The 21,572-nt window shown below is 42.6% G+C and overlaps 1 protein-coding gene across 1 annotated transcript in view; it reads right to left on the reverse strand.

The window, feature by feature from the left end:
- The window catches only part of babam2 (BRISC and BRCA1 A complex member 2), a 187,648-nt gene that overhangs the window by 110,829 nt on the left and 55,247 nt on the right, over positions 1 to 21,572 (reverse strand). The window contains exons 5-6 of the mRNA XM_041855638.1: positions 17,995 to 18,189; positions 13,397 to 13,471 (exon numbers count right to left, since the gene is read on the reverse strand). Of these exons, the coding sequence (XP_041711572.1) occupies positions 13,397 to 13,471; positions 17,995 to 18,189 (270 nt within the window). The remainder of the gene's footprint in view (positions 1 to 13,396; positions 13,472 to 17,994; positions 18,190 to 21,572) is intronic.

The raw sequence follows: 21,572 nt of genomic DNA on the forward strand, positions 1-21,572 counted from the left end.
CTTTTGGGAGATTCTAGCGTTTTTCTTTCAGATACCAACATAGCTTTTTTGGTGGATATTTTTGGACATTTAAATGCACGTCTTGTTCATACACAGCCTTTGATAACAAAGGAGCAAAAGAAAGAGAGAATAAAGGCCAGGGAAATAAACAAGTGCGTAATAAATAACAGAGTCAGTGACGGCGCTGAATAAATGAAGCTGGAAAAGACAAGGCCGGAGCCCGAGGCTCCGCTTCACCCTGCTCCTACTCTGTCGAGCTGCTGCCTGAGAAATTTCAGGGGTTTAAAAAAAAATCTACGAGGAGACAAAAAAAAAGAAGCTGAAAATAAATAGAGTAAAAATAATTAGATGTAAGCGTTCTTGCTGAGGCATACTGGCTTGGATAAAGACGTGATTGGGGGGAAGAGGGGAGGCCCCGGGCTGACCGTGGCCTCAGCAAGAGAGGGGGCTGACCTTGGGGAAGTGAGCTACCGTTGGCTGGGGATGCGAGGGCCTGCCAGCTATATGCTGTACCAGCCCCACTAGATATCATAGTGCAGGGCCCAGTTTCCCAATAGCGATGGAACTTAAGCTTACGAGCGTTTTAACAATGCATCGTTACTAAAACGGCTGAAGAACTCACATGCGTTTCCCAAAACACCACATAGGGAGAACTTTCTTTAAGTGTGTCGTTGTAGCATGTGTCGATATTGCAGTGCTGCTCTCGGATCAGCTTTCTCATTTATTTTATTTTAATTTTTTACATTTTTAGTCATTTAGCAGACACTCTTATCCAGAGCGACTTACAGTTAGTGAGTGCATAAATTTTTTCATACTCCATTCACATCTCACCTTAACATTAGAATTATTCCACAATACTGACAGATCAGCTCCTAGAGATATAGAGTACCATAGTATGAGTCATAATACCCTAGAGGTCAAAGAGGGAAATGGTTCCAATCGTTTTTCCACCATTCATTTTTCCCATTTGGGATTTTAGAAACACTTAAAATAAGGGGTGTGTTTCGTGTAAACTTACCCTGGTGTGTGTAAATCTCTCTAGGACAAGGTGACTTATCAATATATTTGCCCCCAAAAATGAAACGCTAATTAGCTGCTAATGGGAATGCTAATTAGCTGCTAATGTGGCTATCATAAAGAACTACAAATGCCATGATGATCTGGAAGAGGCTGCCGAATCGAGGCAAAGGTAAGAATCACTGGATTAACTAATGTTAGCTAAATGTAGTAATTAATAAATTGCCTACATTTCTTTAAAATTGACGATTCTGTGAACTGTCTTGTGCAAGTTTTAAATTGACACAATACCTGTTAGCAAAGGTGTCAGCTAGAGGTGATGTGCAAGAGCTTGCAGGGATTTGTAGTTTTGCATGATGTCTACTTTGACGCTAATCAGCATTTTTGAATCTGAGAGTAAATAGAGCCGCATATATTGATAAACGTCACCTTGTCCGACAGGTTATCAAAACGTCACACCAGGGTAAGCCTACACTATACACAGCCCTTATTTTAAATGTTTCTAAAATCCCCTATGGGAAAAATGAATGGTGGAAAAATTATTGGAACAATTTCCCTGTTTGACCACTAGGTCAAGGGTATTATGATAACTCCACTGTGGCGCTCTTCTAATGCTTGTTACACATCATGAAATATAGTGAGGCAAAAAATTGGACAGTAGCCTACAATTAGCAAAATAGAACTCAATTGAATGAACATGACATTTATTTTAATATGACTGAAATATATAGGCCTATGTAACCTATTCTGTATTCATCTTCATACAGTCATTTAGGTTTTCATTTAATTTTTATCCTTCACTTGTTTGTAACAATTGCAAAGACATTAGCAACTTTTTATTTGTAGTAAACTTCGTTCTGAAGTTATCGGTGGTCAAAGAGCGACAGACAGCTAAACATCTTGATTCTGTGTTTAAAGTGAAGCGGAAGGGCAAAAAATGATCTAACGACACACTTAGCTGTTCTACGAGTGGTAATTACCATGCATTTTCAAGTGCATCTTTAGTAATGATGGTTTTGGGAAACAGCTCAGAGATTTAACCATGATAATACAAATGCTTTACGATGAACTTACACTTAGCCTTAAAAGGGGAATAAAGTCACATTTCAAAAACGTGTATAAGTTCCTAAACCCCTCTGATTTATTGTTGGACTGTCAAAGTGTGCACCTCTCTCAGTCAGGGAGAGCGAGGTAGAGCTAGAGCGAGAGCTACGTCACCCCACTCACTGGAGCGCTAGACATACATTTGAGGAATAACGCAAATATATGAAAAAAAAAAGAAAAAAAAAATCACGTTCTGTCACAGAGAAAATACTAAATTCGGGAAGCCCAATCGATTGTGAAATATTGCATATACATTTTATGTGATAAGTTTGGGTTGCGGGTTCACAATTTTACATTTTCTGAGATCTCTGCCAAGCAAGAAAGGAGCCGACCTGATCCCGCCTCCCACTTCTACCTTCCAACCCCATTGTCCATCTTCCGTCTCTGACTGTAGGCTATCCCTTGTTGTATGGTGTGAGCAGATTACGGCAAAATATATACTAAAATGAAAGGGAAAGCCTAGTGAGTGTGCAACATAACTTCCACTTCACTAGATGACAAATATGGGCTATATGGCTAATCTATGGAACAAATGTTTAATTAGATTTTTTTAAAAAATAAATACATTTAATAAAACTATCCTACAGCAGCCAGCTGACAGCGAACCTTGTAAAATAATTTCCGTTGCAGATATAATAGATAGCCTAGGTACTGACTGATGCATGCGTCTATCGAAATGTGATTTATGCTCACTGTCAAATTTTTCATTGGTGTAGATCAAATATGCTATTATTACATTTATTATTAGCCTACATTTACATATCGGTAGACTAATGACAATCATTTACCAAATGATGCAGGGGATTTATTTTGCAAGCCAGGGCCAAATTGCCTTCCTCGAGCGAGCAAGAGAATGTGATAATATAGGCTAAGTTTATAAAATGGAAAAGCATTCTTATATGTTTGCATCAAATACCCCTTGCATCAAATATCCTACTCCGTGAAAGTTGTGTATTGATTATATATAGCATATGTGATGAATGATGATCACTGCAATGAACAGCTGCAGTGTTGTTCATTGGGTCACCCCATATCATAGAATTGGCTACGTGAAAGTTTATAAAGACAGAAAGCGGACACGTGGAATTATTTAATTTGGATGGATGGTTGACATGACAGAAAGGTAGGCGGATATTTGTATATCTAAATTGTGGGTTGAAACTTTCTAGAGCTCGTTGTGTGTTGTTTCGCGCACGGGACTCACGCCTGGATGGACTCGTGCCTGGTCAAAACTTTATAGCCTTTTGCGAAATATATTCAAAAATTCTAACAAAATACACCAGTGACATAATTTAAGAGAAAAACATATTTAGAGCACAGCATTTTCTGATTGGTTTCCAGAGAATTGAAAGAGAGAAAAGGGTGTGCTGTGTTGGGTGATGTCTGATGCAGGCTATTTTGAAAATGGCCGGTGTGTTGTGTTTATAAGGAGACCCCTCGTGCGTGTGTTGTTGCATGAGCAGTAAGCCCACCCATGGGCTGCTGTTTCCTCCTTGCTTGGCAGAGATCTCAGAAAAGGTCAAATTGCGAAACCACAACCCAAATGTATCACATAAAAAGGTATATGCCATATCTCACAATCGATTGGGCTTCCCGAATTTAGTATGTTCGCTGTGACAGAAAGTTTCTTATTTTCGAAGATTTGCGTTAATCCACAAAGTTCTATCTAGCGCTGCAGTGAGTGGGGGGCTGCATAACGAAGATGTGGCTCTAGCTCTACCTTGCTCTCCCGAGTGAGAGAGGTGCGCACTTTGACAGACAGTCCAACAACGAGTCAGAGGAGTTTAGGAACTTAGATTTCGTACAGTAGCTTGGTTCACCTAGTGTACGCTTCACCTGGTCACCCAAACCAACTCATGAGGATCGAGGCTTTCCCATGAGGATGGATACAAATCAGATTGTCCCTTTCCCCATAGCCAGATAGCGCCACAACAAGGGTCAGCGCTTGCGGGGGGAACAAGGCTCAAGCCAAGCGTGAGCAAAGGGCTCGGTCACGAACACACCGTCTCTCCACACTGATGGCTTGGAAGGCTGGCTGATGTGACATTTAGAGGCAACACGCCCCTGTGCACACTGCTAGAGTGGCATAGAAAGATAGATAGTCAGGGAAGATGGCAGCACAGCCTTGTGTTAACCGCATCGACCCTATAGATGTCACTGTGCAACAAAAGGTCACAGCGCTAATTAGCAGAAAGATGTATGGTATATTTACCACTAAAACACAGACACTAAGGATGTGTGGACAAGAATTTGCTGTGCCACGGATGCATACAGTATACATGGACTATTGTACTGCATACGCCTCTGTATGTACAGGCCCAAAGAATAATTGCAGAGTCAAATCTGGCAGGCAGAGGTCATAACGGAACTGTAGAGGGCACGAGCACAGTCATCATGGTACAATCCAGGGCTGTCCTGTCACTCTGATTCAAAATGGTGCCCAGAGATCAGAGGAAGACCACCAACAACGTCTGTCTTTGTACTACCCCGGCGCTCCCTCTCTTCGTCCTTCTTCATCTTCTGTTGGACTACGCCAGGCTGCCCCCATAAAAAAAAAATAGCACTCCCCACTCCCTGAGGCTGGGCAGCCGAAACAGGAAGGTAAACATGTCCACTGTAGTGGAGCTCAGACCACACAGACACTTCGCTCTGGGTTACAGTTGTCCTACACCACTCTGCTCCCACCGGCAACACGCCAGTACAAAGTAGGTCTGACCAACCTTCACCGCAAATATCTACTTCATATAAAACCCATAGTGTTTTTTTTATTTTTTACCCTCTGTGGAAAGGGTAACCCAAATCGGGGTTAAACGTCTAACTTGCTCCACCTGCCCAAATGACTCACCCTCTAGTCAGAATATCATCTAGCGGTGACCCCTGAGATTTTGACGGTTGATTTCTCTTGTCGTGTTCGGGGGGAAACCCGACTATCTATGGTGTGCTGGGTTGAACAGGACTCATTTTCGGAGGAGTCGAGACTTGCAGACAGGGTTTGGGAAAGGGAGGGGGTATTTCTTTGGAGTCTTGTAATAGCGTAGAGTAAAGAATGGATAGGATCCATATCCTTTCTGGTGCTCCCCACAAAATGTAAATAGGGATGGATTTCACCAAGGTTGTAAAATGCATTTCTCATGATTGGACCTTTTATTCTCTACAGCTGTCATCTTTGCACTAATGCAAACACTTTTAAATGTAGCACACAGAGAGCCTTTGAGGCTGCGTTTAGACAGGCAGCTCAATTCAGAATTATTTTCACTAATCTGTCTTTTGACAGATCAGATCACCTCTGAAAAAGATCTGATGTGATAAGATCTGATGTGATAGTGAAGACCAATTAGTGGACAAAATATCAGAATTGGGCTGCCTGTGTAAACGCAACCTTAGTGACACAAATGTGTCTTAACAATATTATTTTAAACTTCCCAACTAAGCAGTTTTTTTAATACCACTTTAATGGTAGTTTCTCAAATGGTGAATATCATGATTCAAGACATTCTGATGCAGCAGTTAATGTATCCTTGTTCAGCTGCTACATTGACACCTTATGCCAACCGGCACTGCATAGACTTTCCATTAATGCACTTGGATAATGCATTGAATAAATCCAAGCTAAAGCGACAAGTAAGCATGAACAACCTTGCCCACAAGGTATTCAACTGACAATCTTGTCATCACAATTCTGCTTTTCAATAAATATTTATGTTATGGACAATTAAGAATTTCATACCAACTGAATGCAGAAAAGTTTTTTCCTAAGCGAGTTCCTAATAAATACATGGAGGTATCTGTAAGATGTCCCATTGTTACACTGTACAAAGCTGCAGTGGCTTGCTTGGCAAATTAACAGTTATTTATAGAGAGGAAGAAAACCACAATTTAAACAATTCCAAAGCATCTGTCGCCTGAGAAATCAGGCCGTTGGTCTGCGGTACATTTCCGCTCCGAGCCTGTTCTGTGCTCGTGAGGCGCAACTACCAAAGCCCCGTTCCTTTGGGATGCGTGGGCGGACGAGGTGCATTTTCAACACTTCCCATCTCTATGTGGATGCTCTTCCTGATTCTTCCTGTGGTCCCTTGAAAACGCTGCATATCCTTCTTGAAAATGACAAGGTCTGAAGGGCCTGGGCGATCAGATTTATAAGTAGTAGTGTGAACGTTTAAACGTTAAAACATTTAAACAAAATTGGTATTGTTAATGTTAAAACATTTTTGTTGTTGTTATATTTTAACAAAATTAAAATCACAGTGCAGTTATCACAAAACTACCACTAACAGGTCCCGATCATCATCATAAAGGGAACATTTCAAATTAAATACCTAACGCAACAATGCTGCAATGTTAGTAGGAGATATGCATCTTTAAAATTATTTGCCACAGATATAAAGCGCTCTGCACGTCATCGTTGTTAACAGTTGGAAAAATGGAAAGGCAAGCGACAGCAGCGAAGTCCTGTATAGCAATACTTTGAGAAGTGAAATGAGAAGCTGGTGAAATGCAAACTTCGTGAAAGGTGGAATTGAGGTACAGTATTGGTAGTACAGGTGCTTTAAATTATGGTGGAAAATAAGTATTTGGTCACCTACAAACAAGCAAGATTTCTGGCTCTCACAGACCTGTAACTTCTTCTTTAAGAGGCTCCTCTGTCCTCCACTCGTTACCTGTATTAATGGCACCTGTTTGAACTTGTTATCAGTATAAAATACACCTGTCCACAACCTCAAATAGTCAAACTCCAAACTCCACTATGGCCAAGACCAAAGAGCTGTCAAAGGACACCAGAAACAAAATTGTAGACCTGCACAAGGCTGGGAAGACTGAATCTGCAAAAGGTAAGCAGCTTGGTTTGAAGAAATCAACTGTGGGAGCAATTATTAGGAAATGGAAGACATACAAGACCACTGATAATCTCCCTCGATCTGGGGCTCCACGCAATATTTAATAATTTAATTTTAATATGCCATTTAGCAGACGCTTTTATGCAAAGCAACTTACAGTCATGCGTGCATAATTTTTTTGTTTGTGTATGGGTGGTCCCGGGGATCGAACCCACTACCTTGGCGTTACAAGCGCCGTGCTCTACCAGCTGAGCTACTGAGAATCTACTAAGATCTCACCCCGTGGGGTCAAAATGATCACAAGAACGGTGAGCAAAAATCCCAGAACCACACGGGGGGACCTAGTGAATGACCTGCAGAGAGCAGGGACCAAAGTAACAAAGCCTACCATCAGTAACACACTACGCCGCCAGGGACTCAAATCCTGCAGTGCCAGACGTGTCCCCCTGCTTAAGCCAGTACATGTCCAGGCCCGTCTGAAGTTTGCTAGAGTGCATTTGGATGATCCAGAAGAGGATTGGGAGAATGTCATATGGTCAGATGAAATCAAAATATAACTTTTTGGTAAAAACTCAACTCGTCGTGTTTGGAGGACAAAGAATGCTGAGTTGCATCCAAAGAACACCATAGCTACTGTGAAGCATGGGGGTGGAAACATCATGCTTTGGGGCTTTTTTCTGCAAAGGGACCAGGACGACTGATCCGTGTAAAGGAAAGAATGAATGGGGCCATGTATCGTGAGATTTTGAGTGAAAACCTCCTTCCATCAGCAAGGGCATTGAAGATGAAACGTGGCTGGGTCTTTCAGCATGACAATGATCTCAAACACACCACCCGGGCAACGAAGGAGTGCCTTCGTAAGAAGCATTTCAAGGTCCTGGAGTGGCCTAGCCAGTCTCCAGATCTCAACCCCATAGAAAATCTTTGGAGGGAGTTGAAAGTCCGTGTTGCCCAGCGACAGCCCCAAAACATCACTGCTCTAGAGGAGATCTGCATGGAGGAATGGGCCAAAATACCAGCAACAGTGTGTGAAAACCTTGTGAAGACTTACAGAAAACGTTTGACCTGTGTCATTGCCAACAAAGGGTATATAACAAAGTATTGAGAAACTTTTGTTATTGACCAAATACTTATTTTCCACCATAATTTGCAAATAAATTTATTAAAAATCCTACAATGTGATTTTCTGGATTTTTTTTCTTCTAATTTTGTCTGTCATAGTTGACGTGTACCTATGATGAAAATTACAGGCCTCTCTCATCTTTTTAAGTGGGAGAACTTGCACAATTTGTGGCTGACTAAATACTTTTATTTCCCCACTGTGTATATATACATACAGATAAATAAATCATGCATATCTTAATTTATTCCCACAATTAACGAATAATATGCGTAATAATGTTGGAAGTTCATACAAAGGATTGTTACCTATAACCAGGAATGGCATTACAAAAATGAAATTTTTGGCAAACAATCATTATTTTGGCAAACAACTTTTGTGATTCATCCTGTATTGTCCCTAACATCATTACCCATAGCAAGAGATGTGGGACACAAACACACACACATACTCCCCACAAACAACCACAAGCTCAGCTGTTCAACATTTATTCAATCCTCGTGCCCAACTAAAGAGAAGACTTGATGAGAGGGCACAGAAAATTGAGCAAGAATTGGGAGATTTGATTAACCAATGTCAAGTCCTAACTGATGGCTCTCAGACACACCCCCCTACCCTGAAACACACACACACACACACTGGTCCCCCGTTGTGACCATTTTCCCAAGCCTCTCTGTGCAGTCAGACTTTTTGATTATTTTGTGCCAACAGGGCCACAATAATTTGCCCCCTCTCTGATTGTCAGAGTGTGACCCCCTCCCAATGGGTTACTGCAGCCAGTGTTGCCAGCACTGCCACTACCTGGGTGGGGGTACCCCACCGGCTAGGTACAAGGTCATCAAGGTTCTCATTAGAAGCTTTGAGAAATTCCTTGTATATTATGCTCATCCATCCGGGAGCTTTGGCTTTATTGGACCAACTCTGCCAGGCAGGCTCAGACTCTTGAGGGCGCGATGCTGCTTTAGTGGGTCTCTGACCCCGTTTATCTTTCTGTCTTGGCTGCATATAGGCTACCTGCAGTAGCCTTATAAAACATATAAGGATTTCTCCTTAGTGTGTGGGACGCTCAGGTGTCTGACAAATGTTTTTTATGACAGTGTCTTTCTTTCTTTCTTTCTTTCTGCTTGCATTTTGATGTGTGTATTTTCTATAATTTCTGTAATTCAGGGCTCATCTGTAAAAGAGACCTTGGTCTCAGTATGACTCCCTGATAAAAACAATATATATATATATATATATATATATATATATATATATATACACACTGCTCAAAAAAATAAAGGGAACACTTAAACAACACAATGTAACTCCAAGTCAATCACACTTCTGTGAAATCAAACTGTCCACTTAGGAAGCAACACTGATTGACAATACATTTCACATGCTGTTGTGCAAATGGAATAGACAACAGGTGGAAATTATAGGCAATTAGCAAGACACCCCCAATAAAGGACTGGTTTTGCAGGTAGTGAGCACAGACCACTTCTCAGTTCCTATGCTTCCTGGCTGATGCTTTGGTCACTTTTGAATGATGGCGGTGCTTTCACTCTAGTGGTAGCATGAGACGGAGTCTACAACCCACACAAGTGGCTCAGGTAGTGCAGCTCATCCAGGATGGCACATCAATGCGAGCTGTGGCAAGAAGGTTTGCTGTGTCTGTCAAATCAAATCAAATCAAATCAAATCAAATTTTAGTGTCCAAAGCATGGAGGCGCTACCAGGAAACAGGTCAGTACATCAAGAGACGTGGAGGAGGCCGTAGGAGGGCAACAACCCAGCAGCAGGACTGCTACCGCCGCCTTTGTGCAAGGAAGAGCAGGAGGAGCACTGCCAGAGCCCTGCAAAATGACCTCCAGCAGGCCACAAATGTGCATGTGTCTGCTCAAACGGTCAGAAACAGACTCCATGAGGGTGGTATGAGGGCCCAACGTCCACAGGTGGGGGTTGTGCTTACAGCCCAACACCGTGCAGGACGTTTGGCATTTGCCAGAGAACACCAAGATTGGCAAATTCGCCACTGGCGCCCTGTGCTCTTCACAGATGAAAGCAGGTTCACACTGAGCACGTGACAGACGTGACAGAGTCTGGAGATGCCGTGGAGAACGTTCTGCTGCCTGCAACATCCTCCAGCATGACCGGTTTGGCGGTGGGTCAGTCATGGTGTGGGGTGGCATTTCTTTGGGGGGCCGCACAGCCCTCCATGTACTCGCCAGAGGTAGCCTGACTGCCATTAGGTACCGAGATGAGATCCTCAGACCCCTTGTGAGACCATATGCTGGTGCGGTTGGCCCTGGGTTCCTCCTAATCCAAGACAATGCTAGACCTCATGTGGCTGGAGTGTGTCAGCAGTTCCTGCAAGAGGAAGGCATTGATGCTATGGACTGGCCCGCCCGTTCCCCAGACCTGAATCCAATTGAGCACATCTGGGACATCCATCCACCAATGGCATGTTGCACCACAGACTGTCCAGGAGTTGGCGGATGCTTTAGTCCAGGTCTGGGAGAAGATCCCTCAGGAGACCATCCGCCACCTGATCAGGAGCATGCCCAGGCGTTGTAGGGAGGTCATACAGGCACGTGGAGGCCACACACACTACTGAGCCTCATTTTGACTTGTTTTAAGGACATTACATCAAAGTTGGATCAGCCTGTAGTGTGGTTTTCCACTTTAATTTTGAGGGTGACTCCAAATCCAGACCTCCATGGGTTGATAAATTTGAATGACATTGATAATTGTTGTGAGATTTTGTTGTCAGCACATTCAACTATGTAAAGAAAAAAGTATTTAATAAGATTATTTCATTCAGATCTAGGATGTGTTATTTTAGTGTTCCCTTTATATTTTTGAGCAGTGTATATACACAGTAACAGTCAAAAGTTTGGACACACCTACTCATTCAAGGGTTTTTCTTTATTTTTTACTATTTTCTACATTGTAGAATAATAGTGAAGACATTAAAACTATGAAATAACACATATGGAATCATGTAGTAACCAAAGACTCTTCAAAGTAGCCACCCTTTGCCTTGATGACAGCTTTGCACACTCTTGGCATTCTCTCAACCAGCTTCATGAGGTAGTCAGTCACCTGGAATGCATTTCAATTAACAGGTGTGCCTTGTTAAAAGTTAATTTGTGGAATTTCTTTCCTTCTTAATGCGTTTGAGCCAATCAGTTGTATTGTGACATGGTAGGGGTGGTATACAGAAGATAGCCCTATTTGGTAAAAGACCAAGTCCATATTATGGCAAGAACAGCTCAAATAAGCAAAGAGAAACAACAGTCCATCATTACTTTAAGAAATTAAGGTCAGTCAATCAGGAACATTTCAAGAACTTTGAAAGTCTTCAAGTGCAGTCTCAAAAACCATCAAGCGCTATGATGAAAACTGGCTCTCATGAGGACCACCACAGGAAAGGAAGACCCAGAGTTACCTCTGCTGCAGAGGATAAGTTCATTAGAGTTACCAGCCTCAGAAATTGCAGCCAAAATAAATGCTTCAGAGTTCAAGTCACAGACACATCTCAACATCAACTGTTCAGTGGGGACTGTGTGAATCAGGACTTCATGGTTTAATTGCTGGAAAGGAACCACTACTGAAGTACACCAATAAGAAGAATAGACCTGCTTGGGCCAAGAAACACGAGCAATGGACATTAGACCGGTGGAAATTTGTCCTTTGGTCTGGAGTCCAAATTGGAGATGTTTGGTTCCAACCGCCGTGTCTTTGTGAGACGCGGTGTGGGTGAACAGATGATCGCTGCATGCGTAGTTCCCACCGTAAAGAATGGAGGAGGAGGTGTTATAGTGTGGGGGTGCTTTGCTGGTGACACTGTCTGTGATTTATTTAGAATTCAAGGCACACTTAACCAGCATGGCTACCACAGCATTCTGCAGCGATACGCCATCCATCTGGTTTGGGCTTAGTGGGACTATGGTTTGGGCTTAGTGGGACTATCATTTGTTTTTCAACAGGACAATGACCCAACACACCTCCAGGCTGTTTAAGGGCTATTTTACCAAGAAGGACAGTGATGGAGTGCTGCATCAGATGACCTGGCCTCCACAATCCCCCGACCTCAACCCAATTGAGATGGTTTGGGATGAGTCGGACGGCAGAGTGAAGGAAAAGCAGCCAACAAGTGCTAAGCATATGTGGGAACTCCTTCAAGACTGTTGGAAAAGCATTCCAGGTGACGCTGGTTGAGAGAATGCCAAGCGTGTGCAAAGCTGTCATCAAGGCAAAGGATGGCTATTTGAAGTATCTCAAATATAAAATATTTGGTTACTACATGATTCCATACGTGTTATTTCATAGTTTTGATGTCTTCACTATTATTCTACAATGTCGAAAATACTAAAAATAAAGAAAAACACTTGAATGAATAGGTGTGTCCAAACTTTTGACTGGTACTGTATGTTCTGGTAATTGTGAGTTGGCTAGCCAGCTAGAAAGTGTAGCTAGCTAACACGCTAGCATCAAACCAAAACGTTGTCTAGAAACTTGCTTTTAGTTGCCTGGCTTGCTAGATTGACATAGCTATCCTAAATACATTACCACAATTATAATTGCAGAAATGAAAGTAAAGTACAGGCTTTGTCGCCGGCAATACCTTTCAGATATAAAGAAAAGTCCCAAAAAAGTCGGTGGAATGCTAAATTTGGCGGGTTTTCGTCAATGTTTGAAAGGATAAGATAGTCCACTAACTCTGTCCAAAGAAATTGGTGTGTTTCAGTGCTGAGAGACATGAGGGATGAAAGGCCTGTGATGCTGATGACTGCTGCTGTTTTCCTTATGTTTACCATCATTTCCTCTCACAAACACGTCGCGGGCTGGAAAAGGCCAGCGAGCTTGGGCCTCCCGAGGCCTAGCTGCACAACCACACGCAGTGAAAAGACGGAGAGGGGGGAGAGAGAGAGAGAGAGAGAGAGAGAGAGAGAGAGAGAGAGAGAGAGAGAGAGAGAGAGAGGGAGAGATGAAGGGAGGGAGAGAGAGCTTGGTCTGCGCAGCCTGCAGACACCACGCAGCTCAAAGCTGATAGGAAGTGACGGGCTGCTGATTAGTCAACTCACAGCCCCGGCTACCAGTGGCTGTATGTGTACGGGGCTGCGCACACAGTGAACACACACATATTGAATAGAAACATACAGATTGAGAAGACACACACACAAAATCCAACACACAGATCGTTCTAGCCCTGTATATATGCTGTGCTGCATGCTTAAAGGCATACAGTGAAAGTTTGCCTTTGCACGCACGCATGCATATTCCTTTGCGCGTGTGTGTGTGAGCACATGTATGAAGGGGGTATGTTGGTTACCTTGAGGAGATAGACGGGGATGTTGCTGAAGTCCACAGGGAGCTTGAGCAGGAAGCGAGCGGAGAACTCCCCTGTCTGGAACACGAGAGGCAAGGAAAATAACATCACACCGTGTACAGATGGAGAACACAGGTCATATTGAAACAACACAGGCGCACTGCATGGGAATGATTAGGGATGGCTAAAGATGAGTGAATTGCAAATGAGATTTTAGAACCTGTTTGAATACATCTCATGTATATGTCTTAATGGGGCAATTTTTAGACAAATGAGAGGTATTTATTTCCTGATTTTAGGGAGCTATGGATGTTCAATGTGGTTAATTTGCTGACTAGCTAAGTCTAAAAGATTAATTGGATTTGAGTAATTTAGCCTTTGAATATTTACTACAGTCTAGAAACACTTGAGGAATTATAAATGCTTTGAAAGATATACTTTTTAGGCAGTAGTTCTGAAAGTAGCACTCACGAGCAAAAAATGGTCCCCGAAAATTGCATATGTGCACCACGTCATTACTCTCTCTCTCGGTCTGCTATGTGTGCATCTGTCTAGCTGTCACTCAAATTGTGAGGGGCTGAAGCTCATTGGCTCACTTCAAACTCAAATTGCTAAGGGGCTGGCCCACATGGGGGAAAATGGCGCAGCATAGCTTTCAAACTAGGTATTTTGTGGCTAATTGAGGTAAAACAGTAATTCTGCTCAGAGATTATGCATGTATGAACTACACATCAACACATCCAGCCCAAAGCGAGAGGTTTAAAAAATCTTTAGTAGTCGCAGAAGTTCGGAGTATGTCTAACAACTTCTCCAATTAAAATTATGTTAAAATGTATAAATAAATCAGATTAACAAATATACGACTAAAGGATTAAAGAGATGTAGAACAATAAAGCCGTCTTAAACATATCATTGTCTGTTACCCCACAGACCACACCAACCCTAACCACATCTGCAAAGACAGAACTTTCACATGTACACATTCAAAAGTTCCTAAAAATCCTCCTAGTTGTGCAACCTTTTGCATATTTTTTTTTGTTGTTGATCAAGGCACATGTACAACACATTCTATTCCATAAAAGTAGTAGGTTAGTTAGTTGTGCAATATGGGTGTGTCTCGACACACACGCACACAGAGTATACACAGACATATACAGTGGGGAAAAAAAGTATTTAGTCAGCCACCAATTGTGCAAGTTCTCCCACTTATAAAGATGAGAGAGGCCTGTCATTTTCATCATAGGTACACGTCAACTATGACAGACAAATTGGGGGAAAAAAATCCAGAAAATCACATTGTAGGATTTTTTATGAATTTATTTGCAAATTATGGTGGAAAATAAGTATTTGGTCACCTACAAACAAGCAAGATTTCTGGCTCTCACAGACCTGTAACTTCTTCTTTAAGAGGCTCCTCTGTCCTCCACTCGTTACCTGTATTAATGGCACCTGTTTGAACTTGTTATCAGTATAAAAGACACCTGTCCACAACCTCAAATAGTCACACTCCAAACTCCACTATGGCCAAGACCAAAGAGCTGTCAAAGGACACCAGAAACAAAATTGTAGACCTGCACCAGGCTGGGAAGACTGAATCTGCAATAGGTAAGCAGCTTGGTTTGAAGAAATCAACTGTGGGAGCAATTATTAGGAAATGGAAGACATACAAGACCACTTATAATCTCCCTCGATCTGGGGCTCCACGCAAGATCTCACCCAGTGGGGTCAAAATGATCACAAGAACGGTGAGCAAAAATCCCAGAACCACACGGGGGGACCTAGTGAATGACCTGCAGAGAGCTGGGACCAAAGTAACAAAGCCTACCATCAGTAACACACTACTCCGCCAGGGACTCAAATCCTGCATTGCCAGACGTGTCCCCCTGCTTAAGCCAGTACATGTCCAGGCCCGTCTGAAGTTTGGGAGAATGTCATATGGTCAGATGAAACCAAAATAGAACTTTTTGGTAAAAACTCAACTCATCGTGTTTGGAGGACAAAGAATGCTGAGTTGCATCCAAAGAACACCATACCTACTGTGAAGCATGGGGGTGGAAACTTCATGCTTTGGGACTGTTTTTCTGCAAAGGGACCAGGACGACTGATCCGTGTAAAGGAAAGAATGAATGGGGCCATGTATCGTGAGATTTTGAGTGAAAACCTCCTTCCATCAGCAAGGGCATTGAAGATGAAACGTGGCTGGGTCTTTTAGCATGACAATGATCCCAAACACACCTCCCGGGCAACGAAGGAGTGGCTTCGTAAGAAGCATTCCAAGGTCCTGGAGTGGCCTAGCCAGTCTCCAGATCTCAACCCCATAGAAAATCTTTGGAGGGAGTTGAAAGTCCGTGTTGCCCAGCGACAGCCCCAAAACATCACTGCTCTAGAGGAGATCTGCATGGAGGAATGGGCCAAAATACCAGCAACAGTGTGTGAAAACCTTGTGAAGACTTACAGAAAACGTTTGACCTGTGTCATTGCCAACAAAGGGTATATAACAAAGTATTGAGAAACTTTTGTTATTGACCAAATACTTAATTTCCACCATAATTTGCAAATAAATTCATAAAAAATCCTACAATGTGATTTTCTGGAAAAAAAATTCTCATTTTGTCTGTCAAAGTTGACATGTACCTATGATGAAAATTACAGGCCTCTCTCATCTTTTTAAGTGGGAGAACTTGCATAATTGGTGGCTGACTAAATACTTTTTTCCCCACTGTACATACGTCCTTGCTCTGGAACATGCTTGGGGTGCCACATCCTGACCTAGCATAATCCGCCATTTCACATGGCGGTTCAGTGACAGCGACATTCACCTCGCTGCTGTTCTTTTATTATCCCTGTAGCCAGCTGAACTGGTGGCGTACAGCGGCTTGCGAAGGTATTCACCCCCCTTGGCATTTTTCCTACTTTGTTGCCTTACAACCTGGAATTAAAATAGATTTTTGGGGGGGTTTGTTTCATTTGATTTACACAACATGCCTACCACTTTGAAGATGCAAACATTTTTGGGGGGTGAAACAAACAAGAAATAAGACAAAAAAACAGAAAACTTAAGCGTGCATAACTATTCACCCCCCCAAAGTCAATACTTTGTAGAGCCACCATTTGCAGCAATTACAGCTCCAAGTCTTCTTCCCACGGGGGGCCAGTATGAAAAATGTATGCACTCACTAATTGTAAATCGCTCTGGATAAGAGCGTCTGCTAAATTACTAAAATGTCAATTGGATCACTAAAAATAGTATCTTGGGGTATGTCTCTATCAGCTTGGCACATCTAGCCACTGAGATTTTTGCCCATTCTTCAAGGCAAAACTGCTTCAGCTCCTTCAAGTTGGATGGGTTCTGCTGGTGTACAGCAATCTTTAAACCACACCACAGATTATCCATTGGATTGAGGTCTGGGCTTTGACTAGGCCATTACAATACATTTAAATGTTTCCCCTTAAACCACTCAAGTGTTGCTTTAGCAGTTTGCTTAGGGTCATTGTCCTGCTGGAAGGTGAACCTCCATCCCAGTCTTAAATCTCTGGAAGACTGAAACAGGTTTCCCTCAATAATTTCCCTGTATTTAGCGCCATCCATCATTCCTTCAATTCTGACCAGTTTCCCAGTTCCTGCCGATGAAAAACATCCCCACAGCATGATGCTGCCACCACCATGCTTCACTGTGGGGAGGGTGTTCTCGGGTGATGAGAGGTGTTGGGTTTGCGCCATACATAGTGTTTTCCTTGATGGCCAAAAAGCTCAATTTTTGTCTCATCTGACCAGAGTACCTTCTTCCATATGTTTGGGGATCCCACATGGCTTTTGGCGAACACCAAACATTTTTGCTTATTTTTTGCTTTAAGCAATGGCTTTTTTCTAGCCACTCTTCCGTAAAGCCCAGCTCAGTGGAGTGTATGGCTTAAAGTGGTCCTATGGACATATACTCCAATCTCCGCTGTGGAACTTTGCAGCTCCTTCAGGGTTATATTTGGTCTCTTTGTTGCCTCTCTGATTAATGCTCTCCTTGCCTGGTCTGTGAGTTTTGGTGGGCGGCCCTCTCTTGGCAGGTTTGTTGTGGTGCCATATTCTTTCAATTTTTTAATTATGGATTTAATGGTGCTCCGTGGGATGTTCAAAGTTTTAGATACATTTTTATAACCCAACCCTGATCTGTACTTCTCCACAACTTTGTCCCTGACCTGTTTGGATAGCTCCTTGGTCTTCATGGTGCCGCTTGCTTGGTGGTGCCCCTTGCTTAGTGGTGTTGCAGACTCTGGGGCCTTTCAGAACAGGTGTATATATACTGAGATCATGTGACAGATCATGAGACACTTAAATAAAGTCCACCTGTGTCCAATGTAACTAATTATGTGACTTCTGAAGGTAATTGGTTGCACCAGATCTTATTTAGGGTCTTCATAGCAAAGGGGGTGAATACATATGCATGCACCACTTTTCCGTTATTTATTTTTTAGAATTTATTTAAACAAGTTATTATTTTAATTTCACGTCACCAATTTAGACAATTTTGACATATTAGGCACAACACTGGGTGGATGTAACTATGCCCTGTGACGTGGCCGTATCATGGCTGTATCATGTAGCGTACCCAGCTGTTCTTGTGGCCGGCGTAGATTTCCATGCTGCGGCCGTAGTTTGGGTCCTCCAGTAGGCTGTCATACTCAAAGAGCAGCCGGGAGCTCTCGCGCAGACGCTGGCACTGGTACTGATGGTACTGCTGGATCAGCTCCTTCACCAGCTGCAGCAGGCACTCCGGGTCCCCCGCATCCCACTGGAGCAGGTGCTGGATAGAGTGTGAGAGGAGAGGTTATTAGAAGGGTTTTTGTTTAGGCCTGGGTGCAAAGTGAACAAAATAGCTTGAACAAAATAGCTGAAAGCCTATACAACTCAAAGCATGCTCATTTCGGGTCGACATAGTCTCAGTTCATGATCTATGTTATCCATTCTGGAAACTAACTGCAGAGAACTATCCTTTGAGGCACTGACTTGACTTCATCTACAATAGAGGCCATTTAGCCATGTCAGAGGAGGGAAATCAATTGAACGATGAAAGGAATTGAAAACACAATGGCGAGTAAAGATCCCCATTGGCTCACTAGAGCCCAATTGACATCTATTACGGGAATAATCCCAAACTATCCCAATTACCCCCTCTCTTCCTCCTGCATCACAGGAACATGACAGCGCCACAGGATTTCCTGAAGAGACACGGAGCTGCGTCGGTTCGCAGTGAATGCTTTCATCATTCCCACCCCCAATGCCATATATCTGACCTCATTTGCCAAAATGGTTGAAAGAACTGGCTCAAAAAGGAGGAAAGGAAAGTCACCAAGATAAATGTTAGTGATGGGAAGGAATATTGTTTCAAGGAAGTGGATAAAGATAGCAGGGACCTGGCCAATATTTTTTGGTACACAATGGTTTGGTTAGGCATCAAAGACTGGACTTTGTGAGCCCCAAATTGAATATTTTCCACTTGGACAACAGAGAGGGGGAAAAATATACTATGGGTGTTGTTAGGACATTCCTAATCATTAAATGAAACACATGTTGAGTGCATTTTGAGCTCCAGTTCCATGCAGTGTAGGCTATTTTGAGTAGTGGACTGAGTGACCCTTGCGTGTCTGAACATTCCATTGTACATTTGCGATAACTCTCCTCCCATAAACAGGACTTCATTTGCATGAGCAATGCCAAATTCCCCTGACCTCGCTGACTGAAGCTGACAACAGGTATGCAAATGTACTGTAAAAAACAAGCAACCACCTGTCACGAATCGGTAAGCCTTGTTACCCAACAACTTCCACTGGCCTAATTATACAAAACAGGATGTTTTCCTACCTCTGAAGGGGTGTAATTGTTCACTGACGCATGAGGAATAAAAATACACAATTTTAATTTGAGTGACACTGAGTGAAAACAAATAGCAGGAAACGTGTCAGCCAAATGGATGACTGAGCCTAGATGCAACTTAGCACTACGCACTGGTCTACTGTCATCTTTATTTTATTTTTTTTTGGGGGGGGTAGATCAGCTTAATATTGCAGATAGATTGTAACTTCCATCAATGTAATTGTCTGCATCACTTCCAATCCACCATGTTTTTTATATATATATATATATATATATATATATATATATATATATATATATATATATATATATATATATATATATATTCCCCTTTATTACTCTCCAACCCCGCCACCCCTTCCCTACTTGGGGTAAACTAGTGAACAACAATGCTTAGGCCTCTACTTCCAGCTTATACTTACTATCTATATTTTATGGACACAGTCAATTTTACAATAATTATATTTATATTCTTTCTCTCCTGAACTACTACTCTCAACCTCTCCGATCATTTTCATGATGTCCATCCGGTTTGCTTCTATATGCCATATCTTTCTAACTGAGCTCTTTCCCAAAAGCAACCTATATACTTATTATGGACACAGTATGCTTACATTATTAGTTAACTTGTTATTATTTTGTTGTTAGTTGTTATTAGTCCTATCCTTCAGCTCCATTCAACACCGATTTTGCAGGTTTTCCTACTTACAAAGCATGTAGAGGTCTGTCATTTTTATCATAGGTACACTTCAACTGTGAGAAACGGAATCTAAAACAAAAATCCAGAAAATCACATTGTATGATTTTAAAGTAAATAATTTGCATTTTATTGCATGACATAAGTATTTGATACATCAGAAAAGCAGAACTTAATATTTGGTACAGAAACCTTTGTTTGCAATTACAGAGATCATACGTTTCCTGAAGGTCTTGACCAGGTTTGCACACACTGCAGCAGGGATTTTGGCCCACTCCTCCTTACAGACCTTCTCCAGATCCTTCAGGTTTCGGGGCTGTCGCTGGGCAATACGGACTTTCAGCTCCCTCCAAATATGTTCTATTGGGTTCAGGTCTGGAGACTGGCTAGGCCACTCCAGAACCTTGAGATGCTTCTTACGGAGCCACTCCTTAGTTGCCCTGGCTGTGTGTTTTGGGTCGTTGTCATGCTGGAAGACCCAGCCACGACCCATCTTCAATGCTCTTACTGAGGGAAGGAGGTTGTTGGCCAAGATCTCGCGATACATGGCCCCATCCATCCTCCCCTCAATACGGTGCAGTCGTCCTGTCCCCTTTGCAGAAAAGCATCCCCAAAGAATGATGTTTCCACCTCCATGCTTCACGGTTGGGATGGTGTTCTTGGGGTTGTACTCATCCTTCTTCTTCCTCCAAACACGGCGAGTGGAGTTTAGACCAAAAAGCTCTATTTTTGTCTCATCAGACCACATGACCTTCTCCCATTCCTCCTCTGGATCATCCAGATGGTCATTGGCAAACTTCAGACGGGCCTGGACATGCGCTGGCTTGAGCAGGGGGACCTTGCGTGCGCTGCAGGATTTTAATCCATGACGGTGTAGTGTGTTACTAATGGTTTTCTTTGAGACTGTGGTCCCAGCTCTCTTCAGGTCATTGACCAGGTCCTGCCGTGTAGTTCTGGGCTGATCCCTCACCTTCCTCATGATCATTGATGCCCCACGAGGTGAGATCTTGCATGGAGCCCCAGACCGAGGGTGATTGACCGTCATCTTGAACTTCTTCCATTTTCTAATAATTGCGCCAACAGTTGTTGCCTTCTCACCAAGCTGCTTGCCTATTGTCCTGTAGCCCATCCCAGCCTTGTGCAGGTCTACAATTTTATCCCTGATGTCCTTACACAGCTGTCTGGTCTTGGCCATTGTGGAGAGGTTGGAGTCTGTTTGATTGAGTGTGTGGACAGGTGTCTTTTATACAGGTAACGAGTTCAAACAGGTGCAGTTAATACAGGTAATGAGTGGAGAACAGGAGGGCTTCTTAAAGAAAAACTAACAGGTCTGTGAGAGACGGAATTCTTACTGGTTGGTAGGTGATCAAATACTTATGTCATGCAATAAAATGCAAATTAATTACTTAAAAATCATACAATGTGATTTTCTGGATTTTTGTTTTAGATTCCGTCTCTCACAGTTGAAGTGTACCTATGATAAAGATTACAGACCTCTACATGCTTTGTAAGTAGGAAAACCTGCAAAATCGGCAGTGTATCAAATACTTGTTCTCCCCACTGTATATTTCAACTGTACTGTGATGTTTTACAAAAATTCTGAACCTTTCAATTCT

Source organism: Coregonus clupeaformis, chromosome 29 (genome assembly GCF_020615455.1).
Source record: "Coregonus clupeaformis isolate EN_2021a chromosome 29, ASM2061545v1, whole genome shotgun sequence".
Taxonomy (NCBI): Eukaryota; Metazoa; Chordata; class Actinopteri; order Salmoniformes; family Salmonidae; genus Coregonus; species Coregonus clupeaformis.